The sequence below is a fragment of the Carcharhinus amblyrhynchos genome, chromosome 6, assembly GCF_965287045.1.
Source record: "Carcharhinus amblyrhynchos chromosome 6, sCarAmb.v2.hapA, whole genome shotgun sequence".
Lineage (NCBI taxonomy): Eukaryota > Metazoa > Chordata > Chondrichthyes > Carcharhiniformes > Carcharhinidae > Carcharhinus > Carcharhinus amblyrhynchos.
The window spans coordinates 127,652,766-127,668,097 of record NC_137329.1 but is presented as its reverse complement, the minus strand read 5'-3'; the positions used below and the strand labels follow the sequence as shown (position 1 = coordinate 127,668,097).

Here is a 15,332-nt window from a genome sequence, read left to right as displayed (position 1 = left end):
TCCCACCACTAAATCCCCCCTCTCATCCTTTAAGGGTCTAACATCCACTCTAGATTACTATTACTAAAGAGGTAGTGCTTGGTAGTCTACTGGAACTAAAGGTAGACAAGTCCCAGGCCCCGGATGGAATGCATCCTAGGGTACTGAAAGAAATGGCTGAAGTAATAGCAGATGCGTTGGTAGCAATTTATCAAAATTTGCTGGACTCTGGGGAAGTGCTGGCTGATTTCCAAACGGCTAACGTTATGCCACTGTTTAAAAAAGGAAGTCAACAAAAGGCAGGTAACTACAGGCCAGTTAGCTTAACGTCTGTAGTTGGGAAAATGCTGGAATCCATCATTAAAGAAGAAATAGCAGAACACCTGGAAAAGAACGGTTGGATCAAGCAGACTCAGCATGGATTCGTGAAGAGAAAGTCGTGTTTGACAAATTTATTGGATTTTTATGAAGATGTATCCAGTGCTGTTGACAGAAGGGAAGCAGTGGATGTGGTGTTTTTAGATTTCCAGAAGGCGTTCGATAAGGTGCCTCACAAAAGATTGCTGCAGAATATTAAGGTACACGGAGTTGGGGGTGGAATGTTAGCGTGGATTGAGGATTGGCTATCTAACAGGAGGCAGAAAGTTGGCAGCTGGTGACTCGTGGCGTGCTGCAGGGATCGGTGCTGGGACCTCAACTGTTTACCATTTACATATACAATCTGGAGGAGGGGACCAAGCGTAGGGTAACAAAGTTTGCTGATGACACAAAGATGAGTGGGAAGGTGAACTGCGTGGAGGACGCAGAAAGTCTGCAGAGAGATTTGGATAGGCCGAGTGAGTGGGTGAGGATCTAGCAAATGGAGTATAACGTTGACAAATGTGAGGTTATCCGCTTTGGAAGGAATAATAGTAAAATGGAATATTATTTAAATGGTGAAAAATTACAACATGCTACTGTGCAAAGGGACCTGCTGGTCCTTGTGCATGAATTGCAAAAACTCAGTTTGCAGGTGATCAAGAAGGCAAATGGAACGTTGGCCTTTATTGCGGGGGGGGGATAGAATATAAAAGCAGGGGAGTCTTTGTACAATTGTACAAGGTACTGGTGAGGCCGCAATTAGAATACTGTGTGCAATTTTGGTCCCCTTATTTGTGAAAGGGTATACTGGCCTTGGAGGGAGTATAGAGAAGGTTCACCAGGTTGATACCGGAGATGAGGAGGTTAACTTATAAGGAGAGATTGAGTAGATTGGGCCTGTACTCGTTGGAGTTTAGAAGGCTGAGGGGGGATCTTATGGAGACATATAAGATAATGAAGGGGCTAGATAGGGTAGAGGCAGAGAGATTCTTTCCACTTAGAAAGGACACAGCCTCAAAATAAGGGAGAGTCAGTTTAGAACAGAGTTGAGGCAGAACAACTTCTCTCAGAGGGTGATGAATCTCTGGAATTCTCTGCCCATTGAAACGGTGGAGGCTGCCTTGTTGAATATGTTTAAGTCACAAGTAGATAGATTTCTGATCAGTGGGGGAATTAAAGGTTATGGGGAGCAGGCGGGAAAGTGGAACTGAACCACTTTCAAATTAGCCATGACCTTATTGAATGGCAGGGCAGGCTCGAAGGCCTACTCCTGCTCCTATTTCTTATGTTCTTATAACTCAGCTGCTCGTGAGGATTTGTGGCAGATGGTGAGAGAACCAAGAAAGAAAAACCTACCTGACCTTCATCAAACTACCTCTCACAGATGCACCTATCCATTATTGGCAGGAATGGCAACCACACAGCCCTACCTTCAAATTGAGGATGCTCTCCCTTGGGTTAACAAAGAACAAAAAGAGGCCCTTCAGCCCATCAAGCCTGCACCAACACACGGCACCTTTCTAAACTGAAGACCTTTTGCCTCTAAATGGTCTGTATCCCTCTATTCCCTACCTGTTTGCGTATCTGTCGAGATGCCTCTTAAACGTTGCTACTGTATCTGCTTTGACCTCCTCCTCTGGCAGCGCGTTCCAGGCACTTACCACCCTCTGTGTAAAAAAACCTACTTCTCACATCCCCTTTAAATTTTCTCCCTTTTACGCAAATCTATGTGCCCGGTAATCGACATTTCAACCCGGGGGAAAAAAGACTCCAATTGTCCATTCTATCCATGCCTCTCAATTTTGTAAAGTTCTATTAGGTCAGATCTCAGCCCCCCAAGATCAAGTGAAAATAAACCAAATTTGTCCAACCTCACTTCATGGCTAACACCCGCCAAATCATGCAACATCCTGGTAAACCTTTTCTGTACCCTCTCTGAAGTCTCCACATGCTTCTCTCAGTGTGGCAAGGAAAACTGTACGCTACATTTTATTGCTTAGAACTAATGGAAAAAAACTGAAGAGGCTGGGGCTCTTCAGAATAGAGACCTGATAAAGTTTTTTCAAAATCTAGAAAGGGTTTCATAGAGTATTTGTGAAGAAGAGCTTTTCTTTGTGCGGGAGCAAATAAAACCAGGTGCTCTAAGTACACAATAGCCACTCCTAAGTCCAAAAAGAATTCAGGAGAAACTTCTTTACCAAGAGAATGACTGGGATATGTACCTCCTGGCACATGGACCAGTACAGGCAAATAGCAGAGATACTAGATAAGCACCGGAGAAAGGGTTATAAGGAATTCCTAATAAAGCCTGACTTGGGATGAGAGAAGGTTGCAGTGGAGCATTTGCACCAAAATAGATCAGGTGGGCCAAATAGCCTGATTGTGTGTTGTGAACTCTATGTAATTCCATATCACCACTTAATAACAAATATTTACACTTCATGGTCCTCTTCTGATATGAAGCATTTATTGAAGTCAACGGAATACTCAACTTCAAACATCAGCACATTTCATTTACGTGGTTGATGCAATTGGGAATTTTAGTGGAATTTCCTGATGTGCATATGTCAGCATAGTTAAGAAGATAACATTCTTGCCTTTAAATCAGAGGTTATCCTTCAGGTCCCCGACACAACTCAAGTACCAAACCTTAGCTGACATCACAGTGCCATGCAAAGCTGGTGTCCTATTGTCAGCTTTTGAATGAGGCATTACACCAAGGTCTCATTTGTCTGATCTAGTGGACTGTAAAGATGCTGCATTTTACCCAAACAGCAATTACACAGCTTAGTCAGTGCATGTTAAGTGCTTCTAAGCATTTCTGGGATAAATGCTGAAGCATTCGAGAAATACAAATATTTCTTCCATTAGCGTGAAAGACCTGAAAATAGCATGTGCTGAAAGGACCCAGAAGCCATTTCACTTACTGCATTTACAGTGTGGATCAAGCAAGCTAACTGAACCATTCCCCTATTCCCCAGGGTAGCATGGTGGCACAGCGGTTAGCACTGCTGCCTCACAGCGCCAGGGACCTGGGTTCGAAGCTAAATGAACCATTCCCCCATTCTTCAGTTCTGTGATCTGGAACTTGCTGCTTGTTAATTACATTAACAACTCAGATGTGAATATAGCAGATATTATTATTACTATGTTTGCAGATGGTATGAAAACTGGTGGTGTTGATATTACTTGGAATGTCTGAGGCTACAGACTGATACTGATCAGCTGGTGAATGGGGCAAGCAATGGCAGATAGAATTTAATCCTGAAAAGTGAGAATTGATTATTTTTGAGATATCTAATAAGGGTAGGATATATACAATGAGCAGTAGGTCCCTAGGGAGTACTGAGGAACAAAGGGGCCTTGGTATACAAGTCCATGGATCTCTGAAAGTGGCAGCACAGGTTGATAGGGTGGTGAAGAAGGCAAATGGAACACTTGCCTTCATTAGCTGGGCATAGAATATAGGAGCAGAGACACCTTGGTACAACTTGAATAAGCATTGGCTAGGCCACAGATGGAAACTGTGTGCAGTTCTGGTCAACACACCATCAGAACAGCTTGATCGCACTGGCGAGGGAGCAGAGGAAATTTGTAAGGATATTGCCTGGGATGGAAAGTTTCAGCTGTGCAGAGACACTGGATAGGCTGTACTTGTTTTCCTGGAGCAGAGGAGGTTGAGGGGGGATCTGATAGAGGTATACAAAATTATGAGGGGTATAGATAGGGCAAACGGTAAGAATCTTTTCCCCATGGCAGAGGTGTCTAAGACCAGAAGGAGTAGCTGGTGAGTAGGTGGTTTAGAGGGGTGGTGCAATATGGAACACACTGCCTGACAGGATGGTGGATGACTCCATGACTCTCATTCCGTTCTAATTCTCTTCTAACAACATTTGATAACAATCTCTCCTTTCTCTTGCTTTGCATGTTTTCAGAGAACTGACTTCCTTTTGTTGCAGTTGCAGTTGCAACAACTCTACTTCTCGTTATATTTATTCACTAATTCTGCTGAAGTTCTAACTTATTCAACAACTGTGTTCTCTCTTTGTGTTTGTCCATTGCTTGGTCCTCTACAACACCCTCAAACACCAGACAGTTTCTGCCTCTCTGTGGATTGCCCATTTCCACAGCTCATAGTGTGGATTACACACAACTGGTCGATTGACTATTCGATTGGATCTCTAAATGTTTCCCAATATAGCTCTGATGAATGATAGCTCTACTCTTTCTGCTTCAACAATATGGTGACTCTTGCAGTTGATGATAGAAGATGTCATACATGAGCGCTATGTTTTAAATCTTTGTTGCATTTATCTAACATCACTAAAACCGATCACATTTATGACATGGGATTTTCTTGGCTCTTCAAGTTGCATGCTATGACCTCGGTTGCCAAGTTCTACTTGAGCTTTTTTTCTCTTAACCTTTTTAAAGTTCGTTCACATCATTATTCTCAAACTCCAGTACCTTCACTGCTCGTTGGCAAACATTATACTATTTCTTACTGGCCCTAATAGTCTGCCTAGATACTCTTTTTCATAGTGCTTGTTTTCCTTCTTAACTTTGATTTGCTGGGCTGTTTATTATTAAATTAAAAGTCACAAACTTGTACCTCATTTCTATTTGCTGTCGCTTTTGGTGAAATTTATTCAACCCTTTTTTCAGGCTTACTTTCATATGGATTACAACTTTATTATTTGCTTGTAGTTCATTGCACAACTTCAATGTACTTCTCATCATAATAGAAAAGAATGGAACACAACACAGTTTTGTTTTCAAATATTCAAGGGTTTCCGTGTCCCTTCTTTTGGGGTCTTTGGTTGTCCTCTGGCTTTCCCCTCTTTGGAATTTCTCAGTACTTGCCTCTCAGGGGACTTTTGGTGCCTGCTTTGAGTCTGGCATTGCCTCTTGTTCGAGAGCTTACTACCTCCTCTGAGCTCCAGTGTTGCCTCTTTGAAGTCTTAATTTCCTATTTCATGGCTTGCATTGTTTATGGACTTCCTTTTTAGAGTTGCTCTCTATCTGGGGTCTTCACATATTTTTCTGTCCCTTGTCCTTCGTCCCCTTGCATGGTTGTTTCATTAAATGTGGTGCAATTTGAAATTCATTACCGCTTTAAGACCGTCAGCTTTTTAACTACACAGCTGCTGCTTCTCTCTGTCTGTTTGGCAGGGAATGATAGCTCCTCCCTCTTGGAACCTTTGTTAAACTGCACTCTCTCTTTTTAACTGGTGGAAGATTTCTACGATGATTTCTGTAGTTTTTATTTCTTTTGGCTGGCTGGAGGGTCCATATATGCTGGGTTTTTATTATTAATTTCACTCAGTCAGAGCTGTCCATTTCAGGACCACTATATTCTTTACTTTTTTAACTTATTTTTTTCTTTCTTTAACAGGTAGAGGACTTGTCCTCATCTGCAAACTTTTATACTTCGCTGCCCACACTCCCTCAGTGCAGGGATCACAACCCAAACATCCTGCAAATTCTCTTTGGATCGGCAAATCTCAGCTTTTCACTTCTCCACGTTTCTGGCAGAAGGTCTCCACTCACATTGTCTGTACATTTAAGACTTGATTATTTTAAAGACTCGCATTCCAATCATTATTTTGTAAATTGAGTTTGTGTCTTTATATGCCCTGTCTGTGAATAGAACTCCCACTTAACTGACAAAGGAGCAGCTCTCCGAAAGCTAGTGGCATTTGCTACCAAATAAACCTGTTGGACTTTAACCTGGTGTTGTGAGACTTCTTACTGTGTTTACCCCAGTCCAATGCCGGCATCTCCACATCATGCGCTTGCTCTAACAGCCAGCCATTGAATGGCCTGTTCTGGTACATCATTGGCATGCCTGTGGCTGGGTAAGCTTCCTCTGCTTGGCGCCGATTCTATGGACTTGCTCAGAATGTCGTCCATTGATTTGCCAAGCTCTCAATATTCAGTGAGGCACTATAAGGTGGTTACAAACTGTGAAATATTCTCGTCCTCCAATTGGTTTCTTTGATGAAACTTGAAATGTTCCGCGACAAACAATAGCTTTGGCGAATAATGTTTGAGAAATTTCACCAATTGCTTGAGGGTTTTGGTATCAGGCTTCTCTGGCTGGACCAAACTATGGAGTAAGTTAAAGGGTTTATTTCCAATAGTGCTGAGAAAGCTGGGGTCATGAGTTGCAGTGGAATTTTATTTATCAGTATATAATACTGGAACCTCTCTGCAGAGGAACTCCAAAGTTCAATTTCCTCATCAAAAGAGCTTATGGCCAAAATGACCTGCCATTTTCCTTGCAGCCTCAGGAGAGCTACGCAGCACTCCTCTCAGTGACATCCCCTCTTTTTTCTTTAGCTAACTCGATGGTTGGAGTTAACCAGATTGTCAGGATTTAAAAACCCTATGGTGATTACTTGCTGGGTTTTGCTCTCTTGATTTGCTGTGTGAGAGCTCTATAGCTTCTGTTCACCCTCCCCCAATCGTGTGATTTGATTTGTCATATATTGGGATACAATGCAAAGTATTGTTTCTTGCACACTATACAAACAAGCATACCACTCATAGAAACAGAGAGTGAAGATGTAGTGTAATAGTCATAGCTAGGTATATTCAAAAGTCCAATGGTAGCAGGGAAAAAGCTGCTCTTGAGTCGGTTGGTCCTGTTGTATCTTTTTCCCGACGGAAGGAGGTGGAAAAGAGAATGTCCGGGGTGCGGAGGGTCCTTAATTATGTCAGCTGCTTCTCCAAGGCAGCAGGAAGTGCAGACAGAGTCAATGGATGGGAGGCTGGTTTGTGTGATGGATTGGGCTACATTCAGGACCTTTTGTAGTCAGGAGCCACACCAAGCTGAGATACAACCAAAAATAACACACAAGACATGGAAACAGAGATAAGAAGAAAGGATTCTGGAAAAACTCAGCTTGTCTGACAGCATCTGTGGAGAAAAACAGAGTTAATGTTCCATCAGAAACAGATGACTGCATTGATCTCAATCACAGAATACCGCGGTGCAGAAGAGGCCCTTCGGCCCATCAAGTCCGCATTGATACGTCAAAGGCCTTGATCTGTCTATCTACTCCCACTTGCCAGCACTTAGCCCATAGCCTTGAATGTTCTTGCGTGCCAAATGCTCATCCAGATACCGTTTAAAGGATGTGAGGCATCCCACCTCCACCATCCTCCTAGGCAGTGCATTCCAGATCATCACCATCCACTGGGTAAAAAGATTTTTCCTCACATCCTCCTAAACATGCCACGCCTCACTTTTAACTTGTGTCCCCTCGTAACTGACTATTCAACTAAGGGGAACAGCTGCTCCCTATCTACCCTGTCCATGCCCCTCATAACCTTGAGCAACTTAATCAGGTCACCTCTCAGTCCTCTCTGCGAAAGCCTATCCAACCTTTCTTCATAACTTAAATGTTCCATCCTGATGAATCTCCTTTGCATCCCTTCCAGTGCGATCACATCCTTCCTATAATGTGGGAACCAGAACTGCACACAGTCCTCCAGCTGTTGCCTCACCGAAGTTCTGCACAAAAGAGAAAATGCTGGAAAAGGGTCATCAGATTTAAATTTAATAGGTTTTTGGTATTCAAATCCAAAGATGTACAGGTTAGGCTGACTGGCCATGCTAAATTGACCCTAGTGTCAGGGCGATTAGCAGGGTAAATGCTTGGGGTTGTGGGAATAGGGCCACGATGGGATTGTGTTCGGTACAGACTCGGCGGACCAAATGGCTTCCTTCTGTATTGGAGGGATTCTATGATTCTAAGTGTCTGATTCAAATTCATTGGCTAAATTCAAAAAATTTAAAAGAACATAAGAACTGCCCCTTGGCCTTTCTATATGAATGTTTCAGTCTGGAGTCTCTGTGTATTTATATTTTAAATTTCTAAACACAGGAAAAGCACCATCTTTTAACGGGATTGAGCAAAGCTTCCCCCCCCCCCACCCCACCCAACACACCGAGCATTTTACAATTTTACAAACACCACATTCTAACTTCCTACCCCCCAAGTCTAGAATTATTCTAGCCAACTTCGCAACAATAAGAACCTCAACTTCATTTAAGCCCATAACATGACGGTTATCCCAATTAATGTTGGGAAAGTTGAAATCATGTAACTACTTTCTTATCATTTTTACACCTCTCCGTGAATTGTGCACATTTTTGCTTTTCAATTTCCCACTGTTGGAAGTTGGAATCATGGATGCCGATACCTGTTCTTGGCTGCGATCTTCCCACTGGGCTATTCTATACAGCACAAGTTCAATTCCTGGCCTGTAACGCTCTATCTGGGAGCCAAAGTGCAACAAATCACTGCAGGGGAAGAAAGCCCAAGCAGGATCCCTCATCCAAGCCCCTGCTAGAAGCACACGTGGAAGGCAGCTTAGAATCAAACTCAGCTGACATGCCTCGTTACAGCCAAACAGCTTGCCAACTTCATAGTCAAGATCCAATTGTGAATAATCCTGAGGATCGCTAACAAAATTGTTTCCTAAAAGAGTCACCACCTTCTGGACAGGAAATAAAGGAGAGGGAAGTGGGTCACAGAACAAAAGAATAAAGTTCTTGATGCTACAACACTAACGGTTTTCAAGTTTGCTGATGACACCACCATAATCTGTCAGATCTCAAACAATGATGAGTGTGTGTGTACAGGAATGAGATAATCTGGTGAACTGCTGCGATGGCAATAATCTCTCCCTCAATGTCAACAAAACAAATGTCAACAAACTTCAGGAAGCGTAAAGGCGAACATGCCCCTGTCTATGTCAACGGGGACAAAGTGGTCGTGAGGTTCAGGTTTTTAGATGTCCCCATGCCTGACACTATAGTTAAGGCAGCCCACTACTGCCTGCAACTTCTCAGAAGACTCAGGAAATTTGGCATGTCAGCTACAACTCTCACCAACTTTTACAGGTGCACCATAGAAATTATTTTTTCTGTTTGTATCACAGCTTGGTAAGGCTCTCGCTTTGCCCAAGATCGCAAGAAACTACAACGGTCGTGAATGAATCCATCACACAAACCAGCCTCCCATCCATTGACTCTGTCTACATTTCTCACTGCCTCGGAAAAAGAAGCCAGCTTAAAGGACCCCACACAGCCCGGACATTCTCTCTTCCACCTTCTTCCATTGGGGAAAAGATACAAAAGTCTGAGATCACATACCAACCGACTCAAGAACAGCTTCTTCCCTGCTGCTATCAGGCTTTTGAATGGACCTACTTCGTATTAAGTTGATCTTTCTCCACACCCTAGCTATGACTGTAACACTCTATTTCCTTCTCTATGAATGGTATGCCTTGTCTATATAGGGTGCAAGAAACAATACTTTTTACTGTATACTAAAACATGACAATAATAAATCAAATCAAATTCGATCAATAAGCTTAATCTAAATGAAATATTTTCAGAGCTCATGATTCCTTTAAAATGGATTAATTCCATCACCAACAATTTAAATCTAGCTTTAAATTCATACATACCTGGGCAATTTTGCTGAGTCATTAAGAAGAAGCTATACAATTCCGGATTCCGGATCAAACACAATTCCAAAGCAAGGAGATGACGCTGGAGGGTCCAATCAAACTCTGGAACAAAATGGGAATTCTCACAGCAGTTTGCTCCTAAGAACAACCCAATCCAAGACTTTAACAAATCTCCAGCATCCATGCGATGCAACAATGCTGCAAGGACAGTTTAAATAATACCAACATTTTCAGTACACCCACTCAAAACTAACAATTTGCTAACTATTAATACACTGCGTAACTGCTAAATACGTAATCTAATGTGACTTTAAAAAGTGTTGATAAAAATAAAGATTTATGACTGAGGAACTCTAGTCCTGAGTGTGTGAGCAGGGGAGGAAGAGCAGGTATTGTTGGGGGGAGTTGGGAGGTGGGGGGTGGGAGGGGGGAGGTGGGGGGTGGGCGGCGGTGGGGGGGGGGGGGTGGAGGGGGGCGGGGGGGGGGCGGCGGGCGGGCGCTGGGCGGGCGGGCGCTGGGGGGGAGGGGGGGGCGGGCGGGCGCTGGGGGGGAGGGGGGGCGGGCGGGCGCTGGGGGGGAGGGGGGGGCGGGCGGGCGCTGGGGGGGAGGGGGGGCGGGCGGGCGCTGGGGGGGAGGGGGGGGGGCGGGCGGGCGCTGGGGGGGAGGGGGGGGCGGGCGGGCGCTGGGGGGAGGGGGGGGGCGGGCGGGCGCTGGGGGGGAGGGGGGGGCGGGCGGGCGCTGGGGGGGAGGGGGGGGGCGGGCGGGCGCTGGGGGGGAGGGGGGGGAGGGGGGGGCGGGCGGGCGCTGGGGGGGGGGGGGGCGGGCGGGCGCTGGGGGGAGGGGGGGCGGGCGGGCGCTGGGGGGGAGGGGGGGGCGGGCGGGCGCTGGGGGGGAGGGGGGGGAGGGGGGGGCGGGCGGGCGCTGGGGGGGAGGGGGGGCGGGCGGGCGCTGGGGGGGAGGGGGGGGCGGGCGGGCGCTGGGGGGGAGGGGGGGGCGGGCGGGCGCTGGGGGGGAGGGGGGGGCGGGCGGGCGCTGGGGGGGAGGGGGGGGCGGGCGGGCGCTGGGGGGGAGGGGGGGCGGGCGGGCGCTGGGGGGGAGGGGGGGGCGGGGGACGAGGGAGGGAGGGGGGGAGGGGGACGAGAGAGGGAGGGGGGAGGGGGACGAGGGGGGGGGAGGGGGACGAGGGAGGGAGGGGGGGGAGGGGGACGAGGGAGGGGGGGGAGGGGGGGACGAGGGGGAGAGGGGGAGAGGGGGGGAGGGGGACGAGGGAGGGAGGGGGGGGAGGGGGACGAGGGAGGGAGGGGGGGGGAGGGGGACGAGGGAGGGAGGGGGGGGAGGGGGACGAGGGAGGGAGGGGGGGGGAGGGGGACGAGGGAGGGAGGGGGGGAGGGGGACGAGGGAGGGAGGGGGGGGAGGGGGACGAGGGAGGGAGGGGGACGAGGGAGGGAGGGGGGGGAGGGGGACGAGGGAGGGAGGGGGGGGAGGGGGACGAGGGAGGGAGGGGGGGAGGGGGACGAGGGAGGGAGGGGGGGAGGGGGACGAGGGAGGGAGGGGGGGGAGGGGGACGAGGGAGGGAGGGGGGGAGGGGGACGAGGGGGGGGGGAGGGGGACGAGGGAGGGGGGGAGGGGGAGGGGGAGGACGAGGGAGGGGAGGGGGAGAGGGGGACGAGGGAGGGAGGGGGGGAGGGGGACGAGGGAGGGAGGGGGGGAGGGGGACGAGGGAGGGAGTGGGGGGAGGGGGACGAGGGAGGGAGGGGGGGGAGGGGGACGAGGGAGGGAGGGGGGGGGAGGGGACGAGGGAGGGGAGGGGGAGGGGGACGAGGGAGGGAGGGGGAGGGGGACGAGGGAGGGAGGGGGAGGGGGGACGAGGGGGGGGGGGAGAGGGAGGGAGGGGGGACGGTGGGGGGGGGGGAGAGGGAGGGAGGGGGGACGGTGGGGGGGGGGGAGAGGGAGGGAGGGGGGACGGTGGCGGGGGGGAGAGGGAGGGAGGGGGGACGATGGGGGGGGGGAGAGGGAGGGAGGGGGGACGGTGGGGGGCGGGGTTTGCGGGGGGAGGGGGTTGCGGGGAGTTGCGGGGGGAGGGGGTTGCGGGGAGTTGCGGGGGGAGGGGGTTGCGGTTGTGGGGGGAGGGGGTTGCGGTTGTGGGGGGAGGGGGTTGCGGTTGTGGGGGGAGGGGGTTGCGGTTGTGGGGGGAGGGGGTTGCGGTTGTGGGGGGAGGGGGTTGCGGGGGGTTGCGGGGGGAGAGGGGGTTGCGGGGGGAGGGGGTTGCGGGGGTTTGCGGGGGAGGGGGGGTTGCGGGGGGAGGGGGGTTGCGGGGGGAGGGGGGGTTGCGGGGGTTTGCGGGGGGAGGGGGGGTTGCGGGGGGAGGGGGTGCGGGGGTTTGCGGGGGGAGGGGGTTGCGGGGGGAGGGGGGTTGCGGGGGGAGGGGAGGGGGTTGCGGGGGGAGGGGGGGTTGCGGGGGGAGGGGGTTGCGGGGGTTGCAGGGGGAGGGGGTTGCGGGGGGAGGGGGTTGCGGGGGGAGGGGGTTGCGGGGGGAGGGGGTTGCGGGGGGTTGCGGGGGGAGGGGGTTGCGGGGGGAGGGGTTGCGGGGGGAGGGGGTTGCGGGGGGTTGCGGGGGGAGGGGGTTGCGGGGGGTTGCGGGGGGGAGGGGGTTGCGGGGGGAGGGGGTTGCGGGGGGAGGGGGTTGCGGGGGGAGGGGTTGCGGGGGGAGGGGGTTGCGGGGGGAGGGGGTTGCGGGGAGTTGTGGGGGGAGGGGGGGTTGTGGGGAGTTGTGGGGGGAGGGGGTTGTGGGGGGAGGGGGGGTTGTGGGGAGTTGTGGGGGGAGGGGGGGTTGCGGGGGGAGGGGGTTGCGGGGAGTTGTGGGGGGAGGGGGGGTTGTGGGGGGAGGGGGGGTTGTGGGGGGAGGGGGGGTTGTGGGGGGAGGGGGGTTGTGGGGAGTTGTTGGGGGAGGGGGTTCTGGGGGGAGGGGGGGTTGTGGGGAGTTGTGGGGGGAGGGGGGTTGTGGGGGAGGGGGGGTTGTGGGGAGTTGTGGGGGGAGGGGGTTGTGGGGGGAGGGGGGGGTTGTGGGAGTTGTGGGGGGAGGGGGGTTGTGGGGGGAGGGGGGGGTTGTGGGGAGTTGTGGGGGGAGGGGGTTGCGGTTGTGGGGGGAGGGGGTTGAGGGGGGTTGTGGGGGGAGGGGGTTGCGGGGGGAGGGGGTTGAGGGGGGTTGTGGGGGGAGGGGGTTGCGGTTGTGGGGGGAGGGGGTTGTGGGGGGAGGGGGTTGCGGGGGGCCGTTGTTCAGTCACTCGGGCCGTTCGGAGGTGGAGTTTGAAGATTGTGACCAACGGCCGCAACCCCAGGAGCGGGGGGCCAGCCCCGGTCCTCCCTCCATCCCCATCAGGAACCCCCACCCGTCCCGAGCCTCCGCCCGCAGCCTTCTCCCTCCGTCCCCCCGGTACCTGCGCCTCCTCTCCCGCTCCCTCACCGCCCGATCCTACTCCAGCTCCACTCCCTCTTTCGGTCAGCCATTGCTCTCCCCTGGATCCCCACTCAAAATCTCCTAAGCCTCCTGGCGCCCGGACTCAGCGTTGCAGCAAGATGATCCTCTCGCCGAGCCCGCCCGGTCCTCCAAGCCCCAGTCCTCCGAGCCCCGGTCCTCCGAGCTCGAGTCCTCCCGGCCTTCTCTCTCATCCAGCCATACGTTGGCCTTTTGTATAGGACAGACCTACTGTATTTACCCCAGTTCAACGCCGGCATCTCCACATCATGAGTTTTTGTACAGGATGCAGAGGAAGCTGCGAGTGGAGATTTGTGTTTTGAAGAGAGGGAAGGTCAGGGAGTGAAAGTGATCTGAGTTCGGGAACAAGCCGAGGTTGTGAAGGGGAGCGAAGCGGACAGAGAGGCAGGTGTGAGTGTGACACAAGCCAGGAAAGCAGGGCCAGGCTGTGATCATTGGTACCACCCAATACCCCAAAGCAATAGGAGTGACTTACATAAAGTTTATTTATTTGTCACAAGTAAGGCTTACACTAACATTGTAATGAAGTTATTGTGAAATTCCCCTACACGCCACACTCCGGCACCTGTTCGGATACACTGAGGGAGAATTTAGCATGGCCAATGCACCCTAACCACGTCTTTCAAAACATGGGAGAAAATCAGAGCACCCAGAGAAAACCCACGCTGACATGGGGAAAACGTGCAAACTTCACAGTGACACAAACCGAGGATCAAACCTGGGTCTGTGGTGCCGTGAGGCAGCACTGTGCCGAACCGGATAATAACTGTGAATGGTCACCTGTTGTAGGAAATGCAGCAACCAAATTGTGCACAGCAAGATCCCATAAACAGCAATATGATCATGAGAAAGTAATATGTTGAAAGGCTTCTTTTCCTTCATGGGATCTGAATGCTTGCAATAAATGCTTGCCCTACCAGCCCATCATCCTCTGTGTAAAAAAACTTTCCCTCGCACATCTCCAATGAACCTTTCCCCCTTATCTTGAACTTGTGTTCCCTGATAATTGTCATTCCTGCCCTGGGAAAAAGCTTCCAACTGTTGACCTTGTCTATGCCTGTCATAATTTTATAAATTTCTATCAAGTCACCCCTTAGCCTCCGTCTTTCCAGGGAGAACAATCCCAGTTTATTCAACCTCTCCTCGTAGTCAATACCCTCCATACCAGGCAACACCCTGGTAAACATTTTCTATATTCTCTCCAAAGTTTTCACATCAAAGACAACAATAACAATCTGAAATGTGTTTTCATTTCTTATTAGAAAAGATGCACAGTTACGCAACATAAGAACATAAGAAATAGGAGCAGGAGTAGGCCATCTAGCCCTTCGAGCCTGCCCCGCCATTCAATAAGATCATGGCTGATCTGTTGTGGCTCAGTTCCACTTTCCCGCCCTCTCCCCATAACCCTTAATCCCCTCTCTTATCAAGAACCCATCAACCCGCTTCTTAAAAATTACAGTAAGAAGTCTCACAACATCATGTTAAAGTTCAACAGGTTTATTTGGTATCACGCGCGACAAAAGCACTGCTCCTTCATCAGGTGAGTGCCCGCCCCTGTCTATAGCGCCGGCATCTCCACAACATCTTTCACAATCTCACCTAAAGTGCTTTACAGCTAGCAAAATTTATTGGCCAAATCTCAGCCTTCCACATTATTATTCCCACAAAACTCATCTCCAAACTCCTTGGCTTGCACCTTGGCACCTTCCTCTGCAACTGGTTCCTGAACTTCCTAACTCACAGACCACAACCAGTAAGGTTAGGCAACAACATTTTCTCCATGATCATCCTCAACACCGATGCCCCACAAGGCTGTGTTCTCAGCGTCTACTATACTCCTTATATGCCTATGACTGTGTGGCCAAATTCCTCTCTAACTTGATTTTCAAGTTTGCTGATGAAACCGTCATAGTGGATTGGATCTCAAACAATGATAAGTCAGAATACAGGAATGAGATAGAACATAGAACATTACAGCGCAGTACAGGCCCTTTGGCCCTCGATGTTG

At 50.8% G+C, this 15,332-nt stretch overlaps 1 protein-coding gene across 5 annotated transcripts in view; it reads right to left on the bottom strand.

Moving 5' to 3' along the window:
• The window catches only part of osbpl8 (oxysterol binding protein-like 8), a 333,976-nt gene extending 320,615 nt beyond the window's left edge, over nt 1-13,361 (bottom strand). For 4 of the 5 annotated variants that reach the window (XM_080191448.1, XM_080191451.1, XM_080191453.1 and 1 more), the window contains exon 1: nt 9,823-9,930. Coding sequence is in view for 1 of the 5 variants with exons in the window: in XM_080191450.1 (XP_080047576.1) it covers nt 9,823-9,844 (22 nt within the window). In the remaining 4 variants the exon portion in view is untranslated. Of the gene's footprint in view, nt 1-9,822; nt 9,931-13,262 lie in introns of those variants that run through there. The other variant, XM_080191450.1, reaches the window with a different exon arrangement.
• Nucleotides 13,362-15,332: the final 1,971 nt, after the last annotated feature.